This window comes from Rhipicephalus microplus, unplaced genomic scaffold, assembly GCF_043290135.1.
Source record: "Rhipicephalus microplus isolate Deutch F79 unplaced genomic scaffold, USDA_Rmic scaffold_15, whole genome shotgun sequence".
Classification (NCBI taxonomy): domain Eukaryota; kingdom Metazoa; phylum Arthropoda; class Arachnida; order Ixodida; family Ixodidae; genus Rhipicephalus; species Rhipicephalus microplus.
This window is the reverse complement of record NW_027464588.1, coordinates 19,398,574-19,422,992: the sequence shown is the minus strand read 5'-3', so window position 1 is coordinate 19,422,992 and position 24,419 is coordinate 19,398,574. Positions and strand designations below refer to the sequence as shown.

The 24,419-nt window shown below is 43.0% G+C and overlaps 1 protein-coding gene across 1 annotated transcript in view; it reads right to left on the bottom strand.

Moving 5' to 3' along the window:
* Window positions 1-16,828, bottom strand: part of LOC119186378 (solute carrier family 41 member 1-like) — a 33,461-nt gene extending 16,633 nt beyond the window's left edge. The window contains exons 1-2 of the mRNA XM_075883032.1: window positions 16,481-16,828; window positions 13,678-13,785 (exon numbers count right to left, since the gene is read on the bottom strand). Of these exons, the coding sequence (XP_075739147.1) occupies window positions 13,678-13,785; window positions 16,481-16,828 (456 nt within the window). The remainder of the gene's footprint in view (window positions 1-13,677; window positions 13,786-16,480) is intronic.
* Window positions 16,829-24,419: the final 7,591 nt, after the last annotated feature.

Here is a 24,419-nt window from a genome sequence, read left to right as displayed (position 1 = left end):
CATACCATTCGGTGTGTTTCGCAGAAAAGCGATTTTTCCAACGCCTTAACACACCACCAGGTAGCGCCCTTATCCTTACCCCATTCAGTTTGGACTGGCACGGTGAATGGACGTGTTTTTGGGCGCTCCCGATTGACTGCGCCGATAAGTGGTTTTGCATGTTTTGAGCTTGCTTTTATAACTATATGCAAGAGTTAAAACCTTTGTAACACTTACTACATTGCACGGCGTTTTCGGGGTCAGTCTCCAGGTATTTACTTGTTTGTGTCTGTGTTTTTGTTTTTCCCCTTGCCACCTCGTGGGAGAGTTGCAGGTACACCGAACACGCAAATTTGTGTAGCAGAGCTTAGACTTCCTTTTTTTTCGTAGGGCATGGTTTGTCGTATGCCGTGTTTTGTAATAATTGATTGCGACAATTCATAAGGACGATTGGTGTCAAAAATACATGGTTAAAAAGGCTGTAAAATTTTCACGACGGGGGGCGGGTTTGAAAATAGACCCAAGTGGAGACGCGAATTAAGTGGGGGCTGCCGCCAAGTGTAGGCAATGTGAGATCGAGGGGAAAAAATGGAGAAAATGACGGTTGTCCAGAGTAAACTGCTGATGAGAATCACCGAGCTGGATATCGCGTTGGCGACAGAGCAAGAGAAAACGAAGGCTGAGAGAAAGGCTCAAATCCACCAAGGAGGCACTAGCGAAGGTGAGCAAAGGAGCGGCCGACAGAGAATGGTAGGGCACCGGACACAAGAACGGCGGAGAAGAAAGAGCAAGCAAGTTTGAAAAAAAAACAGCTTCTATCGGTTCAATGGCAACAAAAGCTAGGTTCAGAAGTAGTGGTGGGGCTGGGAGGGGACACAGCAGCTGGCGTCACAAGTGCAAGAGACCCCCCCCCCCCCGGTGCAGGATGCTCCAGCTGAAAAGTCACAGCACGTGATAATCGCCGGGCACTAGAATTGAAATCGATGCGCAGAAGCAATCAAAGAGAGGGCAAGAGGTGACAAAAAGGTCGCAGTAGGAACGTTCTCAGGACGCAAGCTGGAAGCAGTCATGAGGCAAGCGAGCGCGAAACTAAAAACTACAGCTGATAGACAAAACCTCGTGATAAACTCGGGTGGTTTAAGTAATGTCTTAAATGAAGATACGGCAGGACTAGCTACCAAACTGGCAAAAGGAGTCGATGATGTGTGCAACATTTCTCCTCAGGTACAGGTAGTGATATGCACAATACCAGAAATACCGGTGCCTGACGGCAACCTGCAAAGAGTGGTTGTCAACGCAAACCAAGAGATATGACGGATGCGTCGAAAGAAAGGCTTTGAGGTTGTGGAAATAACCAGAGAGGTGCATAGATGGGGTGGTTTTCAACGAGACAGAATTCACTTCGATGGGAGGCTAGGCCATGAGGTGGCTTTGTGACTTGCAGGACGCGCAGTAGCTTTTTGGGGGGACACGCAGGCCCTTAGGGGTTCAGGGTAGCTAGTATAAAAAAAACAACCAGGGGAATTCTTTGACAGGTTGTAGGACACGAACGATACCAAATAGGCATCAATATTCAAGACACGTAGAGTCCGGGGCAGAAGTCGACGTAGCCACGAGGACCGAACCAATTCGCACGTAGGGTGTATTATCATGCAGGGTGGCAGGAATAGGCTGGAGGGGGACGAGGTAGAAGAACAGCTAAGAAATGAGAGGCCGATGGTATATGGTTTTGCAGAAACACATCTTAGGGGAATGGAACAACCTCTTAACCATCCGGACTACACCCGGGAATATCTTAATACAACAGATGGCCGCTAAAAGGGGGGTGGTATTGGGACATTCATTCATAAAAGTACAGACTGGCAAAGGGTCAAGCAGGCATGCAAGGAACAATTATGGCTAAAAGAAAAAGTGGCAGAGCAAGTGGCGCTCCTCGGTTTTGTATACTTGTGGACAGGGGCAAAAGACAGAGAGGAAAGTCAATAAATGGTGCAGTGCGGAGAAAATGACTTTGACGGACTAAGAGAAGAGTTTGAGGTATTTATATGATGAGATATGAATGTGCACTTATAAGATATAGATGAATATACTAATCCAACAGGCAGAATGCAAATAGTTGTGTGTGAAAGGCATGATTTAATCATTTGAAACAGCGAGAAATGCGAAGGGCAGATAAAATGGGAGGTGGGAAGGCTGAAGTCGACGATAGATTTCGCAATAAGGTCAATAAGATGGATGATCGGCTAAGGGTGAAGAACATAGACGAATTCGGGTCCAGAAGCTTAGGCAGGGATCACAAACCTATCAAGCTGAGTTTTGGGGAAAAAAGAAATTGGAAAGGCGGCAATACCAGCAACCACACGGTAATAAGTATTCTGAAATGCAAATAGAAATAGCAGCAAAACAGATTGAGAAAATAATCATCGAGGATATAAAGCAAAGTGGACGTACACAAATATAATTCGATAGTTTGAGTTAGAGCTTGCTAAGGTACGAGTCAAATCAGCCGGGAAAAGCAGACACAAGACCAAGAGCTGGCGGAATGATGAAGGTAAGGGATTCATAGTAAGACGTCAGGAAGCTTCAAGGGACCGCAGGTATGCTAACCAGAGGGGTGAACCGGAAGATGGTGTGAAAATAAAGTGGGATAACTTTTTGAGCACCAGAAGGAAGCACCCAATTTGAATAGTGAAAAGATAAGATGGGGGCCCAATGAATGGCGGAAGTAAACAGGAAGGTCAGAAAGGCAGCTGCAAACTTTTAGAACCATTTCAATTCTCTGAGTAATAAGACAAGCATAAAACAGAGGTTTATAACTACAGTTAAAGGGGTCAGAGTAGAAGGGGATGAGGCAATGGAATTTATGATAACAATGATGACAGAAAATTTTAAACACTAAGACAGCGCAGCATACACCGTACCAGATGAGGATGGACCAATTAGCTGAGTGGCTCCCCTGGGACAACGAGAGTGTTAAAGGGCAGAAAAAAAGAGTTCCTAATAGCACATGAACAGGCCCTGACGGCATCCGAATCATAGATATTAAAGAAACTACGACCAAACTCTAAGCAAACATTAAGAGAGGCAGTGAGCAAAGCAATAATGGATGGTGCAGCCCTCGATGGGTGGAAGCTAAGCAGAATGAGCATGATATATAAAGTAAAGGGGGCTAAAGCCGATATATACTACTACCGTCTCATAACAGTGAAAACAGTAGTTTACAGGCTGGTGATGCAGATAATAAAGAAACGTTTACAGCCATGGGTGGACAACGACGAGGTGCTGAAGAACTACAAAATAGGTTTTGTAAACGAAGGTTGGAGAACAAACTGTTTTCATTGATGCATTGTAATAAAATAGCGGAAAAAAAACATATGCCCCTGTGGCTGACGTTTCTAGATATCAAAAGAGCTTACGATAGTGTGATTCAAGAAGACTTGTGGAGAATACTGGACACATTATATGTGGAAGATTGAATACCTAATCTTCTAAAGGACATTTTTAAAAGTATCAAAGTAGTTATCAAATGGGAAGAACAGGTATCTGAACCTATTCAGATACGACGCGGGCTTGGACCGGGATATTCCTTGTCACCTTTGTTATTTATGCTGTATCTCCAGAGACTAGAAGCCAAGTTAGAGGAGAGTCGACTCGGATACAGCCTCTTTTTTGCCAAGCAAGGGAAACACATTGAACAGTCATTACCAGCATAGATATATGCAGATGATATAGTAACAATAACCGACAACAAGGAATATCTGCAGAGATTGATAGACATCTCTGATAATGAGGGAGTTATATTAAATCGAAAGTTCTGCAGGGAAAATTTTGCAATCATATTTATTGATAAGAAAGGCGGTGATCATAAGATACAAGAACTCACGCAAGAAATAGTGCATAATTACGAATACTTGGGCGTATGAATAAATAACGGGGCTAGGTACCTAGGAGAGCACGAAAGGTACGCAATAGCTAAGAACACGAGGAATGGAGCTGTAATTAAAAATAGGGCACTGGGGAACTACAATAGGTATGACGTTGCGAGAGGAATTTAGAAAGGTGTCATGGTCTCGGGTTTGACGTTCGGAAATGCGGTCTTGTGCATGAAACCAGAAGTTCAAGCAAGATTGGAAAATAAACAAAGTGGCATTGGTAGACTTGCTTTGGAAGCATACGCGAATACCCCAAATCAGCGGGTACACGGAGACATGGGATGGACATCGTTTGAATGCAGGGAAGCTAGCAGCAAAGGTACAATTTGAGGAGCGATTGAGAAAAATGCGAGAGGAGCGTTGGATTAGGAAAGATTTCAGTTACTTGTACATGAAGAAAGTCGATACTAAATGAAGGAAACGAACTCAAAATTGTCAAGCAAGTTTTTAGAAAACAGCAGAATGCAACGGTTAAAAAGAAGGGGAAAGAAACAGAGAAGGGACATGTGATTGATTGATTGATATGTGGGGTGTAACGTCCCAAAACCACTATATGATTATGAGAGACGCCGTAGTGGAGGGCTCCGGAAATTTAGACCACCTGGGGTTCTTTAACGTGCACCCAAATATGAGCACACGGGCATACAACATTTCTGCCTCCATCGGAAATGCAGCCGCCGCAGCCGGGATTTGAACCCGTGCCCTGCGGGTCAGCAGCCGAGTACCTTAGCCACTAGACCACCGCGGCGGGGCCGGTGGGGGGGGACATGTGAAAGATGGGATTGCTTACGAAATCACCACTGAATACCTACCGAACTTTTAAGAAGGAAATTGCAAGGGAAAAGATGTACGTTAAATCTCGAGGTATTTCTCTGCTCTGCGAGGCTAGAACGGGACAATTGCGGACCAAGAAGTACCGATTCTATTTGAAGGCACAGACACGGTATGTATTGCGTGTATAGAGCAGGAGAAAACGGCTGAACACTCGATAATGTTTTGTAAAGGACTTCGCCGTTTAGCCGAAGATACTAGCGCCGTTTTTTTAAAATCAGTGGGGCTTAGCGACAGTGAAGACAAAATAGTCTTTAAACGGGTGGAAATAACCAGGAGGAGGCTAAACGATTGGTGGCTACAATCGAGGCGCGAGTGAAACTCAGTCCTTAAACACACAGTGGTAGTACTTAACTTTATGGCTAGGTGGCTTGAGCCACCGCCTGATCTAATTGGTACAGCCGGATACAACCACTCATCCAGCCACTCGTCGGCGTCGTTCATAGCATCCAGCTATTTCAAAGAGATCTGACACGCCCACCGACTTCATCTGGCTTTAACTCCGCGTTCCCCACGAACGCTCACCCCTCGAACAATCGCCGCATACCGAAAGTAAAAGGCGACGCGCGTTGCGTTTCTCTGTCGCCGGGCCAGGCATTGGTCTGTAAGTGGTGTTTATAGGTGACCTTAGCGAGAGTTTCTAGTCCAATCAGTCACACTTTACCGGCTGTCACATTTTCTTTCCTAGTTGTGCTCTCCCCCTTAACTACTTTAACTACCACAAGCATCTGTTGCCACAAAGGTTTCTTTATTCTTTATTATGGGTGCCAGTCGTGGGGACTGAGATGTATGACTAAGCGACAACGCGGATGCATCCATGTTAACCAATAGACATTGTGCAAGCCCTCTTACCTCAATGTACTATTAACTCTAAACTAGTTCTCTAAGGATGCATATTACTTTCGTGTTTTACTGACTCCTATCGCGGAGAGATCAGCGATGTTTTAGGAGCGAAGCTTCTTATTCCGTGGGTCGCGCGTCCGTGATGTATGTAAGAGTAGTAGGTAGCCACCTCTCGTTTAGTCTTTGGAATGTCCGCTGGATGGTGGTGCTTTTATATGATGAATATATGATGAAAAGACGCGAGATGGCGGTACTTGAAGCGTTCACTTGATGGATCAACCGACGAACGGATGGAGAGATGCAGATTCACAGACGGACACACGGATGCACAGACGGACGCACACACGGACGCTCATATGGGCGGATGGACGCATGGAAGAACGCATGGACAGACGCACGGACAGGACGGACAGACGCAGAGACGGACACGCGGACGGAGGCATGAATGGACGGACGTACGCATGAATGGTTGCAAGGGTGGACGCGTGGACGGTCGCATGGACGGACGGAAGCAAGAACAAACGAATTGATGGGAGCGCGAATGAACTGACGAACGTTTCGCCCCACTCATCATCATTCATTCTGTGTATGTGCTCTGATTTTTTTTAAGAACCACGGCAAGACAATTGTTACGCATTGTAGTATGGTGGTACACCTACAAGTAGTTTTCCTATCTCATTTTCACGGCAATAAAGTTACTTTCATACCAACAACATGTAGTCTTATTATAAAAAGCTTAGTTCACCTATTATACAGACAAAAGCGGAGACACTTCCTGAACATTTAGAGGAAATCCACGCAGTAACTGATGATGAGTGGGGCGAAGCGTCTGTCTGTGAGTCTGTCTGTCTCTCTGTCTGACACTTATATACAACGCCATCTAGTGAGCAATTTTTAAAACTTACTAAAAGAGGCTACTACAACAGACTATTAGAGAGGAGGGATAGACCCCTAACCCCAAAAGCTTGGCACCTAAAATATGTAACTCTACTGTTTCCAGCAATGCAAACTTTCCGCTAATGGTACTAGAAAGTACCACAAAACAGGAAAAACTTCATCATTACATTAGGAAAACTGATATTTGTAGAGTTCTGGACGTTTGTGATTCTATAATAAAAATGTAAACTTTTCTGCTGATGTTACGTTTGATGTTTAAATTTAAGTAACGTGAACTTTGTTATCGAATTTATTCAAGACAGCTACAGCGAACACTTACCATAGATGATACTTTAGCCTTTTTTATCTCAACGGCACACTGAAGCCTTTATGAATTGCCAAACCACAATCAACCTATGAACTTATACCCGTCAACCTACGTTTTACAACTTCTTGCGACTTTGAAAAATAACTTTTTTTTTGCATATATCTCCTAAAGTGATGATTCTACTCGAGTGTGGCCTGTGTGAATACTTGCAATTCTATCGTGCTCCCGAATCGAACTCTTTGTTGATCTTTTTGTAGAAAAAAGTTGCTGCAAAGTTTTACTGAGATCCGCGTAGTAAATATAAAGGAATGCGACTTCAACCTATATACTGAATACTTATAATACTGTTATACAGATTTTTATTGCTTATAAAATATCCAGATAGAACAACGCGACAAGACAAACTGTAGTAAAAATGGTGTTTCTGGATATAGTTGATACAAGTGCGTCCGCAGATTGTGACCAATTAAGTGAGCAAATCAGTGTTAGCGTGCTTAGAGTTGCATTTTTGATGATTACAATGGACAAGTTTGCCCCTACAACCTATGCCACTGCCACACTTGTTTTCTGTTTCCACAAAATGATGAGAGCTCTGCATCTACAGGAGCAGCTTCCACATTCGTCAACCTGTAGTACTTCCAACGAAACTACCCCCTCCATGTCCCCTGTGTATTCCTACTTGAAATACTTAAAAGAAATACTTTTTTGATTCTATAGTCGACACCATGTTTTTAGCGTTTATAGTTTTGATACACGTGAACTACAATAATGTCAGTGCTGGAATAACAGACCACAGATAATTACTCATTTGTTTCGTACACCAGACAAGTTATCACAAGAAGTTATCATCATGCAGGCCTTTTTCAAGATATCGCACAAGCAGGAATTTTACAACCACAGACTGGAATGATGGATAGAGATGCTACACGGAATACCCACTTACACGAAACTAAATCTAGCAAAAGTAGTGGTTTTCAGTGAAAACATTGAACATTGCATTGCAGAACGAAATTGTAAAACTATTTATTGGGTTGGTTTGTTCATATATTTATTCACACTATATAGTAATCTCAATTATGACCACTTAATTATTCATGTGAAATATATTCACCTTACAGTTCACTATCAAAAGCTTTCCAAGATTGTAGCAGTAATTAAATGAGAAAAAGTAGGTACGTTACCTGCAAGAGGGCGATGTTTGCAAATATCATGGGTAGTTGTTCGCGAACCCGGTTCAGGTTTCCCAAATTTGCCTGCGAGATAAATAAAATATACCTTGTAGTATATTGCATTCGGAAACAAGGTTGAACTATTTTAAGTATAGGATATACTCTACTATAAAAGAGCCTCAAAGGGGGCCTGTGGAACTGGTGCTGTGGAACCCACCACTATCATTGCACACACGACAACGTCAATATCGACGCAGTTGTAATTTATTTCACGGGATCATCATCATCATCATCATCATCATCATCATCATCATCAGCCTGTCTACGTCCACTGCAGGACAAAGGCCTCTCCCATGTTCCGCCAGTTTACCCGGTCCTGTGCTTCCTGTTGCCAATTTATACCCGCAAACTTCTTAATCTCATCTGCCCACCTAACCTTCTGTCTCCCCCTACCCCGTTTCCCTTCTCTGGGAATAAAGTTGGTGACCCTTAATGACCAGCGGTTATCCTGTCTACGTGCTACATGCCCGGCCCATGTCCATTTCCTCTTCTTTATTGGAGCTATTATATCCTTAACTCCCGTTTGTCCCCTAATCCACTCTGCTCTCTTCTTGTCTCTTAAGGATACACCTACAATTTTTCTTTCCATTGCTCGCTGCGTCGTCCTCAATTTAAGTTGAACCCTCTTTGTGAGTCTCCAGGTTTCTGCTCCGTAGCTAAGTACCGGCAAGATACAGCTGTTATATACCTTCCTCTTGAGGGACTGTGGCAATCTACTTGTCATAATTTGAGAGTGCCTGCCGAATGTGCTCCACCCTATTCTTATTCTTCTAGTTACTTCAATCTCGTGGTTAGGCTCTGCGGTTATTACCTGCCCTAAGTAGACATAGTCTTTTACGTCTTTTAGTCTTTTACGGGATAAACTACCCTTTTTCAGGCTACCGTGACACACAGCAGCTTTTTGTATTATAAGAAGTGACGTCATGTCATGTGGCGTGACGACAAACACCGTACTATTTTGATTAGCTTGATGCGAGATATAGCAGGCCATATTCAGATGGTGGTAGCTAGGCCTATGAGTGAATGCTAAAACCGCATAAATCTTTTTTTATACTTTCTCAGAATGAAATCATTCCTCTTTTGAAATGATGTGTTTTCAGAACAACGAACACAACACTTAACCTGCGAACGATGCTATGGCACACCGGCAACTAAAAGTGGAAACTTCTACCGAGTTTTTAGCGAGCCAAAAATGCAACAGGCGGTGAACACCCGCGTTGCCGATTAGGACGCACCTTGCATGCAAACTGAAAACTGACCTTGCCGAAAGCGCATGTGTGTATCTTACATAGTGTGACCATGGAAACATCTGCTACTCGACGCATCTGGTTTGTAGTAAGCACGCCACCACACCCTCAAAGAAAGCGATCAAGAGGTATTGTGTGAAAACCACCAAGAGATAGCATTTTTAGGATGTCCTTATGAGACGCGCGCTGTGATTGGAAGTGGTCTTTGACGTCATCAGGCGAGTAACATGTGAAAGAGAACGTTTCTCGTTGTCGTCTGCTAAAGTATTGAACTTTGAGGACTCATAATTTCACTTTCTGTGCACCAATTTTCATAAGTCTTGTTGCATTTGTTTCAGTAATCACGGCTACGCGCGTTTCAGTGCTAAATAAGGCTGTAGTAAATGTGTCGCGGGGCCCTTTGAGCTATCTCAGTACATCTTCAGTCCTACGCCTGTATTCATACACGCTCTTTTTCTTGAGCTTGACTTGCCGCCACCTTCAATGCCACACAAATGCGTTTACGACAGAACACTACCGTGGGTGGCCCTGAAGGCGGCACAAAGGCACCACCAACGCACGACAACTGGTGCAGTCTCGTGAGCCTCATATAAGCAAAAAAGCCTACCTTTCCCCCAATACCGCACCCCTAAAAAAGCTATAGTTTAGTCCCTGAGGCAATGCACAACAGGCCATGTGTGCTCCCACAAAGTCCCAATCTGGAATACAAAATACAACTACATTTTATAATACCTCAAAGCAAACCTATGCACTCTATGTGCATCTCGCGCTTTGGAAGGAGTATTTTTTTCTTGCTGAAGCACAAGAATTTCGTTTTTGAAGTATATAGATGGGAAAACTGAAAGTAATTTCGGTAAAGCAGCAGTGACTACGTGCGTTTGACGGGTTCTCGTTTTCCTAAAGGTAGGAAAATTTTATTAGTTCTAAGATTCGTTATACTTTTATAAAGTTTAACGACTTACAAAACAAAAAAGAGCAGAACCGAGTGAATATACCATTTAGAATTACCTTTCTGGGACGTTCGGCATTCTAAATTTTAGTGAACAAGTTGAGAATATTATATTCAGTATTTTCTATTCCCGAAAATTGAAGTGTACTTTGAAAAGTACGTTCAGTTTTAATGAGTTCAAAGTGTAACGTGAGAGCAATGTCCTGTCCTTATAGTGCGTATTTCAAAAACCTCGATGAAAATGTTTTATGCGTCATGTAACCCGAAAAGTTCAAATCGTGGATTACTTCAAAGTAAGCGATAAAGTTGAAAGTAGCTTGTGTCAATGAAGTTTTTGCATATAACTGTACTCTCTGTAGAGGGTAGCACACTTTCAACCAGAAGTTTTTATGCGAGCTACGAATCTGTTTTTAGCTTTCTATGCACCCACTACATGGTAGCAAGCGGATACATGATAAAGTCCGTGATTTTTGTCATCTGTGGCAGGCTTCAAACCACGAGTCATTATGATTATCGGGTGTTATTACACCCAGTGTCAATGTACTCCTGTACCGCGCGATTTTTACAGCGCTAAGTCACGTTATATTATGAAGCCAGTATACAACGCTCTAGTGTTTGTAAAGCATGAAAGTTCTTTTGACTGCATTTTCAAGTACAGGAAGTAATTTTAGCTGCATTTCCGAGCATCGACGTGGCTGTGTGGCTGAATACATGTTTGAAAAGGAAATGGCTGGCATTCGATCCTTACTCGGTCCCGGACATGTTTATTGTTAATTCATTTCATTTGACTCTTGTGTCAATCATGGACAAGATCATAATTTTTTGCTCCCGACGAACGATGCATGCAGACGCCAGCATATCTGCGAAACAAACTTTCTGACGTTATCACATGAAAAAGTGTGGCTCATCCACGGGAACATTGTGAGGATGTTGGGGCAGCGTTATCAAGATGTGTTCGGACTGGAATTCGCTGACGTGTAGCAAGACCGCGCTGCCAGGACGACTTACTTTTGTGTCCGGACGACTGTTTCTGCAGCAAAGCTACACTTTTATTCCTCATATGCCTGGGCGCAAGCTTTAGCTTTTCGTTAAAGTGAACCTTATAAGACTACGTCATGTTTCACCCTGTCGCCTCCTCATTTCCTCTGTCATCGTCACAAGACTCCTCCTCGCCCTAACTTCCCTTCCCACCTTCTTGCTATTGATTTGATTGATTTGTGGGGTTTAACGTCCCAAAACCAGCATATGATTATGAGAGATGCCGTAGTGGAGGGCTGCGGAAATTTCGACCACCTGGGGTTCTTTAACGTGCACCCAAATCTGAGCACACGGGCTTACAACATTTCCGCCTCCATCGGAAATGCATTCGCCGCAGCCGGGATTTGAGCCCGCGACCTGCGGGTCAGCAGCCGGGTACCTTAGCCACTAGACCACCGCGGCGGGGCCACCTTCTTGCTATGCTATGTAATATTATGCATGGTTAAGGAAAATTTCGGCATTCAGTATGCGCTAGAGCCGTCATTTCGACATCTTGTCTTCAATTCTGCACTACTTTCTTCCGTGCTTGTATATGCGTGCTTCATACCCTCTCCTTCAAAACAAGCAAAAAGTAATAGAGGGCAACTTTGAAAGCGGGCCCGGTGGCGATAAGGAGGCCGCCATTTCGAATTGGGTTCTTCAAAGGGAAACAAGCATTCCCTCAAAACGAAAAAAAATGCGAGGGCATGGAGTTGGAGGGGAAGAAGAGTAGATGCATCACTGAATTATAAAATATATTATGATTATGCTTAATTCATTCTCAATCTGGCGGAGGCCACACGTGTATATTGTACGTCAGAAATTGATATGAGGACTCCACTGTCATCAGTTTTTGATGGGTATGTACTAAGTCATATTGCATGGATTCAAGAACTCCCTTGAAAAAGTTCATAACTAAGTTATGACTGCGTATTTTTTTTCCTAGCGATTGGAAGTTTGCTTTGGCACAACGCTTTAACTTAGCGGGTCATGACTTCGATGGCCTCTAAAGAGATACTAAAGGCAACTATTAGGTCGACGTTGACTGTATAAATATTGGTTTATAAGCCTCAAGTGTTACTTTTGTGCCAAGGAAAGGCCTATCTTGAAATAAAATTTTGTTTTAGTGGTCCGCAACGAGTTATCGCACTTCAAATTACTTGCCTCAAAAAGTGGACAGTTCTTACCAACTCACGTCACTGTTGCAATGCACAACGCTGCCCGGCTTTCTAGCAGCAGATCGAAAGCAGTGGGAGCCACAGCAAAAAATACGGCCATAGATCAACTTCCCGCCATTGGTTCCAAGATTGTAGACGTTTCTTGGTTAAACTGTGCACCGCTATATGGCACCATCTGTACAGTGTAACTACGCGGAAATTGCATTTTTGAACGACTTGCGCCATTCCCCATAGTTACGTCTGCCGTTTTTTTTTCAAACAGAAACTAAATGCAGCATTTTATTGCGCATTTTGATGCACGAAGGTTCTTTATTTAGTGCAGTTAAACAAATTACTAGAAAGTAACTGTACGTGGTTCATCTGATGTAATCGGGATCATTTTACGAATGTCTGACTGCGGCGCTTGTGTTCTTGAGGATTTGCCCAATTTCACGGTAAGTAGTGCACTGTCGTTGATAAAAATGTCGTTTTAGATGCAGTCATGTATTGAGCTTTCTTTCTGGCGGAAATAGTTAATACACTTTAGTGTCTCTTTAACTTTACAAACATAAGTTCCAGTATGCATGCCAAGTTGTGTACATGAATCTATGTCTATTGCATTGTTTTTGCGATAAAAGTGACTAAAGTTATGCTAAGTGGCAATAGTAGCATCAAGTTTGAATTACTTTCAAAGGGTCACCTTTATTTTGTACCTATTTACAGAGCGCTGAAGGGTTTTACTATTTTATTACCTTAACAAGCACACCTGAATTACCGAACTTTGCTTCTCTTTTAGGCCACACTGGTTCAAATAATGACTGCATTTTGTCTAGTAACTGTACTTAACTAGCTTCAGGATACCATCTTATAGACGATTCCTCTTCAAATCTTCTGAAAATTGTGCGAAATAACAGTAGTGGAACAGGGTTTACGCTTATGAACAAGACTTAAAGTCCATGAAACTGCGAGTATTAGGGTGAGTCAGATACTTCAGTTAGGCGTCTTAAAAGTGTGCCTAAACAAGGAACAATGGGTTCGTTGTTTTATGAGATGCAAACATCAAAAGGAGCTTATGCTATAAAAGACGCCATCGAAAATCAATAAGTTTTGTAATTTAGGTGAGGGTGTGATTAAAATTTAAACATGATACTCTACAGAGCAACTGAAAGCTACAGTCCTACAGGCACGCATGAAAACGTACATTCGAATAGTGCAAGTGGAATAGACAAGCGAGGACGTGGGTTAGTTCTTCATTATGTGGGCCAAAGAGAGGCACAGTGAATACGCACCTGAGTGCTAAGCCTCGCAACCAGGGTCTGCTCCAGGTTGCCGCTGAGTCCCAGCAAGGGTGGAATCACCACGAATATGTGGTGCACTATCACATACACCGGCCACTCCTGCATTGTTGAAATGAGAACATTTAAAGCAGGCTCAAACAAGGTGTAGTCGCAAAACAGAATGCGGTGTCCCCCAACACCAATAAAAGTCCGAACATTTTTTTTTCTCTCAATTCTTTGCATCTTATTACAGAGGACCTAAACTCAACAAGTGTCACTTAAGCTTTCCTGCGAGCAATCAAACGATATGGCTATGATTTGGTCCACCTTAAAAATTTCTAGAAATTTTCGGTTGTGATCAGTAAGACCCATATCCACGTGTCGTACTAGAACTTGAGCAACCACCTCATGCTGCATTGCTTGTATAAGCAAAAAATATATATTTTTATAATTTCTCTAAGGGTAAAATCTGTTTTACTAACTATTCGACCAGGACACATAAGCATAGCATATGTGGCCACTTTTTACATAAAAAAACAGATTTCAGTTGTACCATTCATCAAAACAAAGCTTTATTTAGAACTTTTAAAACAATGCAAATAGTTTTTATCCGTTCAATTTTACGGAACTCCATATACAAAGACCTAGTGATGGTTTCTATTGGATAAGTACTCAACCCAATAGGTACGCCTACCTTCAGAAGATGTGGTTGCTTTTGGTCAGCCACTTTGTAAATATTAACTACGTGGCCGTCAAAAACAAAAACCGCAACGTATTTGGTTGTGCTTTAGAAGGCCAAAAGCTTGCTGCGGTTTACTTACTAAACCCATAGGTTGCAACTAGCATCATTCACTTTGCAGGACGAGGTAATACAATTACTGCGATTGAAGGATACAGTAATTACGCTATACAACAGTTTCTATTCCGTACTATTACCGCGGGTCATGCAGCAGAGTTTGAAAAGGCGTGATGGGGAACAATTTATCAATGTGAAGGTTTCGAAGCTTGACATTATGCGAATAATCAATTCAGGGTATGTGATTATGACTGTGATGGGAAATATTTTACACGTACTTTTTTCGCCGAAGTACTTGAAGGAATTGTTAAAAGCGACACGCACAAGACCAGTGCATGTACATGAACTCAATGGAGTGTCTAGTGTCGTAAATACGGGTTGCTCTCGTTTTTATAGAATAAAGTTTCGGTACGCTCAATTGCGCTAATCCTGCAGTGAAGGCACGTCAAGCATGTAATAAAGCCTTATTTTTCAGCAAGTTTCTTCTGTGGAAAATGCTATGGCGCTGGCAATGTGTGATATATAAGCAACTTATTGGGTTTAACCGCAGCCATCTGAAAGTTGAGTAGTGCTCGAATGTTAGGATGAAACTGCAACAAACTTGTGAATCAATCTAAAAATGATGTTGTGCCTCAAGTCAATAGTTGCATATACAGCATCATAGGACTGCGTACAGGAGAGACACAAGGACGCGGCATTCTATTATTCACTTAAAAGGGTGTTTGTAGAGTCTGCCTCATACGTTTGTTCAATTACGAATACACTGGTATTTTAAATTATTAGCAGCTAAAGACACCTGACGTTGCATTTCAGGAACTGTCTACTTCCCGTCTTCAACTCAGGCTAGCCCTTGGGTGAAGGAAGTCTCCGCATAATTTCCAATTTCTTAACCCATTGTAAAGCAGGTTGTCGTTTGGATTTTCCTAACAAAGAGGGAGGGGTGCGAGTGCGATTAAAATTCACTCTCACACTAACTGGGCAACCCTACCCACGCCCACGATAGGATCTCTAGATTTATCAGTTTTACCACAAATGTGTTATTTCCGAGGTGCACCACAACTCCGCTGACCTATTCCCGTCACTGATATTGCGCAAAATATATCCTAACCGATGGCAAACTTCTTCCCGGGTTTCGAACATACAACCTCCCAATGCACAGCGGGCGGCACAAAACCACTAGGCCATGGAGTGTACGTTGTCCAGCTTTTCATATACACTTTATGCTGTTGAGCGCGTTCACATCTGTAACAAAATGGCCCGCAAGACGTGCATTGGGCACGCGGTAAAGGTCGTCGTCCTGTGTCTGAAGATGCGCGCGCGTCTTCACAAAACCTGGTCGTTCATGCTCACCCGTTAATCTCGCGATTAAGGCGCTATGTACCTCTTGCACTTCCACGGCAAGATTGCTTTTAAGTTACAGTAGTTAAGGAGAGCACGAAGGTTGCTTCGCTAGCTACTCGAATTGAGTTTATCCAAAGCTGCTGACACACGAATAAGTAAGAATTCGATCCGCGACAGTTGTTACTGTGCGCGCGTCCTTTGTATGGTACTTTCGTGCGTGCTTTCTCCTTGAGCTGCCCGCTGCAAGTTTCGAACTGCTTGCCGTACTTTGCGTGATACTATAATTTGTTTCTGTAGCATATATTCGTTCTCCTTTGTGCACGAACAAAGCAGAATAAACTGTCAATTGCCTCTGATAGGGCACGTTTCTCTTTCTTAATATACTAATTCCCAGACAGAGAGATCAGCCATGTTTTCTCACATATTCTACTTTTATTTGTACTCTCGTTTCTTACTTTTTTATCATGGAGCGGCTCCAATCGCTGCCTCACGAAATATTCACAATTAAGAGATTGCGCCTACTTGTTTCGGTCTGTTTTTTTTTTCTTTCTTCATTTGTGAGTGTCTCCCTTGTTGCAACAGTGCATTTTAATATTTCACAACGTTTATCAAAATTGTTTATGAAGCTCTTATTTTGAGTGACTCAGTAGTTCGCTGTTACAGTCCAGCCATTTTTACCTTGACCACGTCGAGCAGGATGCCAGCCAAGGTGGAGCCGAAGCCAGCCAGGATAAAGGGCACGAACACCTGAAGCGCCGTCGAGATCAGCTGAGCGTTCATCGTTCGTTCACCAGGAGTGGCGCTCCCAGTAGCCGTGTGTGGCACACTTGCACGGCCGATAAGGGCAGTGCCAACGCAGGCATCGATCGAGAGGGGTGCACGCGCCTCGGACGGACAAGGATCCGGCGTTGGTGAAAGCATGAACGATGCCTGGCCAATCTCACGAACAGGCAACGACAAGCTTACGTCGTCGTTGCGAGGGTCCTGACGGCCTTCCTCCGACGGTACCGTGGTGGCTGGCCGCATCGAAGCTACAGTGCGTAAGCGTTGCAAAAACTGTAATCTGCTGCCTTCATTTTACGCAATCTGCAGCTTTGTGGAGACATCATCGGACTAGCTTCTAAATAGCGTAAGACTTGGTTTAGTTGCTTGTGGGTAAGAGCGTGTAGGCGCTATGCTAAAAATATTAGGACATTCCGAATTGTGCCTAATATAGACCCTTTTCAAAATTGTAAAATTTGCTTTCCTGCTATGTGGCTTGAGCGAATAATGGTGGCTTGTCATTCTGTCCGAATAGCTTGTTTAAGCGGGTCTCGAATACGCAATACTGGGAAAAATGTTGAGTCGCCTCTCAAAATTAAGCACTCATAATAGACAAGACCGAGCACGTTCAACTAGGACTCAGGCGTGCGTACGAAGAAGGCAGATGGGACGGCGGCGCCCCCTAGTCACCTATAAGAGGGCGCAAGATCTGCTCCTTACATTGACTGGGGAGCGGGGCGCCCTGCTAGCCACACAACAGGGAGATCGTAAAGTCGGCCCCCAACATTTACTTAATAGAGAGGGGGGTGGGCGCAGCAATGGACCTCCGCCTCCCTGACTACGAGCGCTACGCATGCCTATGACTAGGACCTAGGACCACGTCTTCGCATGAAGCACGACAGGCACCACCATTACTTATTGAAAATAAAAGCAGTTCAGAGGAAGCGCACTTGCGAATTATGAAAAAGGTTCATTGGGTCTTGCGGTTGCACATCAGAAACGAGTTGAAATGCAGGCGCAAAGTAACACACGAGATGACATACCAGCGCTAACTATGCCATCTGCTTTGCCATCTCGTGTCTTATTTTTAATTTGCGTTGCTCGCGCTGCATTTCCTTTCAGTTATAGGATGGTCAAACGCTGTCAAGCCTAGACGCCGACGTACAGTCACCAGTTTAGTGAACTCTCGCTAAAGTGTCAATGTCAGCTGTAGTGAGCGTCTCAGGCAATGTATCTGTTTTCAACCGTGTGATAGAAACAAGGAGGCCTCAAAGTGCAATAAGGTGGTGGGCTAGGTGGCTTGCTAAAAAACATTATTATGTATGAGCTCAAAAACAACATAAGTAGAAAGGGAAAGGCTATAGAAATTCGCTTTTGGTTGTTCTGTCGTGGTAACACCATGTGAAAAGTTTCAGAGCACATGCTTGATTTTGTGTTCTCCCTGGAAGGACTGGCCTGTCATTTTCTTTCAGTTCATGCTGTTTTCGTGCTCATGTTATCAAAAAGTGCCTCGAGAATTTTTTTATGAGCGCTGTCAAAAAAGAGGTCATCATCTGCTCACCGCAGTTGGGACTTGATTGTTATACTAAATGTGTAACTTCATTCAGTAATCTAAGACGCACACTTTCGAAAACACACAGTCGTGATAATTCACGAAGCTATAGCGTAGGATGCGTTCACTCGTCCACGATTCCCGGTGGTCAGGAACTGCGTCCACAATAAAAGAGGGTGGTTCTTCGATAGCGAAAAATTTCGTAGTGTGTAAGGATTTGAAAAAGCAATGTTTGTGATGGAGATTCTTTTCACGAGTGAGCATTTCATTGTTATCCTCAAACGCCGTCCATACGGGAAGAGAGGAAGATATGAAAATCTCTCTCAAGGAACGCGCGATAACAATGATGCTGTCTCATTCCTCTTCATTGAGATAAAAATTTGCTTTTTCGCCTACCTGATTTGCCAATGTAATGGTGAACAGTGTTTTTATGTCGTTGGTACAAAGAAAATACATTAAATTGAGCGTAATTGCTCAAGATTAGCTTACCCCCTTTTACCTACTTCTCGTGATCCTGGCAAGTTTGATCAAATAAAGACTTACTGGCGTAAGCGTGTCAATTTATGGAGAGTGCAGTTTTATAGCAAAAGACTAACTCAGACATTAGTACAATAGTAAGTGCCACAGAAAGTTCACGGGCGACGTTCTTTTTCTTCTACCCTCACGCACGCACGCGCGTACCCAAGGCCACACATACCCACACATGCGCACACACTAAAACACACACACTTAACACATAATATACATACGACACACACACACACACTTCTTGGGAATCAATAAATTATAATTTACATGCAAGGCCATATCTGCCAGTTAATTTTGCCGAATATCAGTCACACAATCCACCTTCTTCATTAGCTATGCTGCCCTCTGGCGTTTTGGTAGGGCTTTTCCAGAACTAAAACCTCTTAAAGTAATGTTTAACGACATTTAAAAAAAGTCCGATTCACAATTGTCGAATTACGACGAAGAGGGGGGCATAGGCTTTCATTTACGTAATGTATAAGCGTTACGTCCCGTAGCACAAGTGAACAACAAAATTGTAGGACTCAACAAGACTATCCTTTGTCCGCTGAACATCGTACGTGCGCTTTTACTTTTCCTAAGCTAGTTATGAGCAAGCGAGAAACATGTGTTTACCGGTAGTGGTTCCCGAATGCCACGTGCATATATTGTGAAAGATTACTACCAGCAGCCTATCTAAAGCCACGCGAATTTGTTGTGTAGAGTGAGATTTCGATAACGGCATTTGCAGTTGTGGCGAACAGTGCATTTCCTGGGAAGAGTTTAAATGTGTGAGCTTATTACCATTTGTACCCAGTTTTGAATCGTGAAAGCGGACAACGTAAGCACGCAAAGCCTGACCGTTACTTCGGTTGGGTTTACTCGGTTGAGTTTACTTGTCCATGGTACCACTAGCAAGCGGAGAGTACAGCATGTGTCAGCGTAGTCGTGCGTTTAAAAATACTGACCGGGAAGTGCTGTCCTGTAGCATGGTTCATAAAGGGCATCAAAGTTAAGTAAGATTTCGAGTGATATTTCATTACTTGTGAAATTCTAAACGTTACAGATCATATTTCCTCGCCTATTTAAACTGCCTTATGGTATGAACATAGCATAAAAAGTGACTGCTTCGAGAGACTTGCAGGGAGGAAAATACGGGGTCTCTGATTCGACAAAAAATGACCATTGTTCAGCCCCCAATGCCCAGGACTTGATTGTCAGTAAGGCAAAAGATAATTACCTTTTTAAAGCAATGGCTGAGCCTCTTCCGGACTAGAACGCTCCTTGTGACGATGCGGGAACGGAACACAGGTGCTGGCACGGACGCAGTCTTCTTCTTCTGCGTCTGCTTCCTCGTGTAACGCGTGTCTTTATCGTGATTTCTTCTTCATGTTTTAGTACATCCATCAGAGCACGTGCTCTTCTTCTGCCAAAAAAAATTGCTCATCTTAGACAGAGTGGCGCAACACTGGTTAACAGCAGAGGTGGTGAACTTGTCGTAGATTGGAGCAGTAAATTCAATATGTCAGTTTATTCAGTTTGACACCACATAATTTACCCACCGTTGTTATTTAATCACCCTGTGTACAAGTCGGGGAAAACGTTCCGTTGGGACAAGATTAAGTTGAACTAGACAATCGAGAGACGAGGTGTGGATTCATGAATGTTACAGCTTTTGTGCGCCCCACGGCAAACTATACTTACATTGCTCTACGAAATGTGATTATGCTTTTTCTCTTTTCTTTGGCTCTCGTTTGTGTGTTTATGTGCTTGTAAGGTTTGATGATGATGATGTTGATCTGAAATGAATGGCAATCACCGACAAAAGGGAATAGGCCAAGAGCTGGGTGGCAAGATACCAAAATAAAACTAAAAACAATGTGAAAAGTTACTTCAGAGATAAAATTGCAAAAAAAACCTTTCTCACTGCATTTTTCCTTTGTCTCTGTATTTTTTCACTCATCAACCCTTCTCTGTTCTCGCTTTTTTGGCTCTCCTTTCAATCATTTATTTTGCTCTCTTTTTGCTTCTCAGACACTCGTCTTCTACCTTTTGAGCTATTCCTTCTATTTGTTTTTTCTTTCTTCCTCACTTTTCCTCACTTTTTTTTCTTTTTTCTGACCATCAGACTCTTGACTTCTATCTTTGTCTTCATAGCTTTTTATTAATTGAAATATTTGCGCTTTTACTTGTTTTCGCACTCTAACTCTCTATTTTTTTTCATCTGTACCCGTCCTTGACTTCTCCTCTCATCCTTATTGTCACTTTTCTTTCCTACCCGTTCGCCGTGCTCTACTACTGACCGTGAGATCGAGTGGAGTCACCGCCTGGCGGCAACTGTCTGAAGCGCGCAGTTATCACCGTTTTCATTCATTCAGAAAAAGTGCACTAGGACCACGTCTTCAAGAACTGGGCTTGACATTATCAGAACCTGCTCTTTTTTTTTTTTGGAGCCTCTACATTCGGGTACAGCTAAGGGGATGTTTAATTCGCCATTCAGGAATACATCACTGCGACTAAACGAGTTTATTGCTAAATAGGGGGCTCCCTACATATTTTTCAAATTCTCTATTGGCACCTGAAATCATAACTAAATAACTAGCGTTTCCAGGAATGAAGCAACGCGGAAAGTATTGGGCGAATTCACCTTATAATCGGCCAATATCTTCCATTGGGTACGAGTGATGAGCAAAGGAAAACAACAACAACAACAAGAAGTTTATATTGCTCCATGTGTCGTCTGCTAGCCATGTCGTGTTTCTATGTGTGCGTACGTTATGCATTATCAAAGGGTGATTTGTGCGGTCATGTTAGTGCGAGTGTAACTGCTTGATTGTATGACCTAAAGGACGTACGAAATAATATGGCCTTTCTCGGCTGCTAATACATAGATCGAGGATTGATATGTGGGCTCAAACGTCACAAAACCACCATATGATTAAGAGAGACGCCGTAGTGGAGGGCTCCGGAAATTTCGACCCCCAGGGTTCTTGCTAATGCATTGTAATTAGATCAGCGAGTGTAACTTTTCAAAGTGCTGTTGATTGTTGTCGTGCCGTCCTTTTACTGAAGTTATTTCAGAATAGGTGCCATTTTCCACTTCAAGCACATTTCAAAATGCTCCTGACATCCTCTCAAACATTTGTACTAATAAATGGCGTGTGCATGCAGTGTTTTAAGGTCTTGCTTCTTAAGAAAACGAGGCTCCAAGCTACACTTCTGCATGCTCTTTGCAGGTGCACAACTACAGCACTGTAGTTTATCGAATATGCGAGGTGCCTTGGATGAGCCTATATGTCCATGGTGCCCCTACACAAATATTACAATCACAAAAACTGGGACCCTTCTGTACTTTCCCGGTTCTTAAAACGAAGTTACCATAAGCGACCGTCTGCTTACAGTTACGAATGCTTTAAAGAGCCCAAATATTCAAATTTAATTCAAACGGCAATACTTACATTTACTATTGCAAAACTTCGCTGAAAAACTCATCTTTCTTTACATTGTCTTGAGCGTTTGTGTGGCAATGTTATCGGCTGACAGAAGGCAGTGGTGATCTTTTTTTTTGAAAAAAAGGACTTGTCCCATAAAATAAGAAGACTTTTAATGTAGCACCATCTTGCAGGTATTATGCATCGATGAAAGCTTTCTGCTGAACACTTATGAGGTTTTTATATCGACTGGTGCACGAACACGTGCGTATACGTGGTAAAAGCAGTGGGGCGCAAACACTGTCAGCCACTAATCTTTGCTGGACAGACTAATCGACTGTATCACATATTATGGTGTACAAAATGAGGAAAAATTTTCATTTGCGTATGAGTGCAAATAATGATACTGAACTCATCGCACAGATATGCGTGCTTTCTACTATTTTTCTTTCTTTTTCGTTGTATGCAGATGAGAAAGAGGTAAGTAAGTAGTTCCATCCTACTACAGCAGAGTGTAGCAGGCGGAACACAAACTAAACACAAACAAACAACACAGGCAAAGCGTGATTTAGTGCGAACGAGCACCGAGAGTCACCCAGTGCGAACATCCTCTTGAAAGGCAGAATGTGCTTTGCACGCTGCCAATAGTAACCTTGCATAGGCTTCGTGTACCGATTCAGTAGAGAGGAGCGTAGATATTACCAATCAACTGCGATCCACACACTCTACTCGCCGACAATCGTCTCAGTCCGCAAGCAACAAAGCGCCAGTGCGTGTATGTATACGCGCCGCACACCACCTATGCAAACGTGCACGGAGGTAGCTTGATCTCCCCGCGTATACAAGGATAACTTCTGCTCTACCATCGTGCCTGATATCCAATTAAAAACGAGGAAATAAAGAACAAGAAGCCTGGGTAGACAAATTATTGAAACGGTCACCTACTTATGGTGAATGCGCGGGTTCGAACCTCGACTCAGCAAATAATTTTTTGTACTCCAGAAATTACCTCTTTGTCCTTGCTTGCCTATCTTTCCCTGGCATCCTTTCTCTTTTCTGTCTCTCTGTACTTGTTTTTTTTTCATGTAGTTTACTTTTCATGAAACGATACTCGGTATGGGTTAACTCACACATCTTTTTCAGGGCCACCTCGTTGCATACTCGTTATCTCAACTATGTTTTGCAACGCTGCTGTCGCGTATACCACCACGTAACGTACAACGGCTCAAAAGATAGAGTACCCTAAGTGTTTAAAAATAGACTCCAGCAAATATAAGAAACCACAACAGAAGAGCTGTGAGTCGAGATTTTAAGAAAAAAAATGTCTTCTTCATTTAGTTTACATTTTTTTTTCATGCATAATGCAAGGTATAAGCGTGGGCAAGAACTCAAAAAGCACAAAGGGGACAAGGGTCCTGCCCTTCGTTCGTCATTCGAAAGTTTGGCAGATCCCACTTACTTAGAAAATCGGCGTTATGAGAAGGATGCTTATGGAAGAGCGTTAGCTATACATGCTCGACATGTACCGCCACCATGAACTGTGGTGTGTTGAAGTGTTCCCTAAGCACGCGATGATGGTTACGTGCGCACACATCGCCAACGAGCGTACATCTGCCACGCATCTGTGTCGTTACTGTGCCAATGGGTCATGAATACACGTCCAGTGGGCTGTTGACACCGCCTCAATTTGGACGAAATCACTGTGAAATGTCAGCACCATCAGCGAAAGTACAGTTGTTCCTTTAATCATTCATTATTGAGCCAATAAGAGGCCTATGTACACTGAAGTATGACATATATTTCAGTTGCTTAGACTTGTTCATGTCTGTTATGAAAAAGTGGTCATTGGCACCTTCATTTCTCGCCGTGCGCACGAGATCTTGGGAGGCTCTGTCTACGTAGCAAACGTGTTCCCTGTTTTGTGTGAACCAGGTTTGGTTTTGTTTTGAGACATCGACATTGAAGTTGCTCCATTCCGCAGACGTGCACTAATGGAAGTCTTCAGAGATACAGCACTGACAAACTTTACTGAATATTGCCATTTATTACATCCCTGGCGAAGAGCTTTTTGCCAAACTTCTAAACAAGAAGTAACAAGGCTGCGTTGCGGGGTACCAAATCTAAGTTTCTACAAACATAGATCATTTCTTTTTGACCTGCATGTGGTTTAACACACTAAGAAAACCCCCTTTAGAAATACTTTTACGTGGTATTGGTATGGATTTTTCGTGCATGCCATTTTCTCTTTTGGAGCATCCATTTTCGAGTTCTACAGTGCGGCAGTATGCGCGGCTGTCCAGGAATATAATGATGAAACTAGTCAGTTGACTAATTATTCTAAATTATTATTCTGACGTGTCTACCA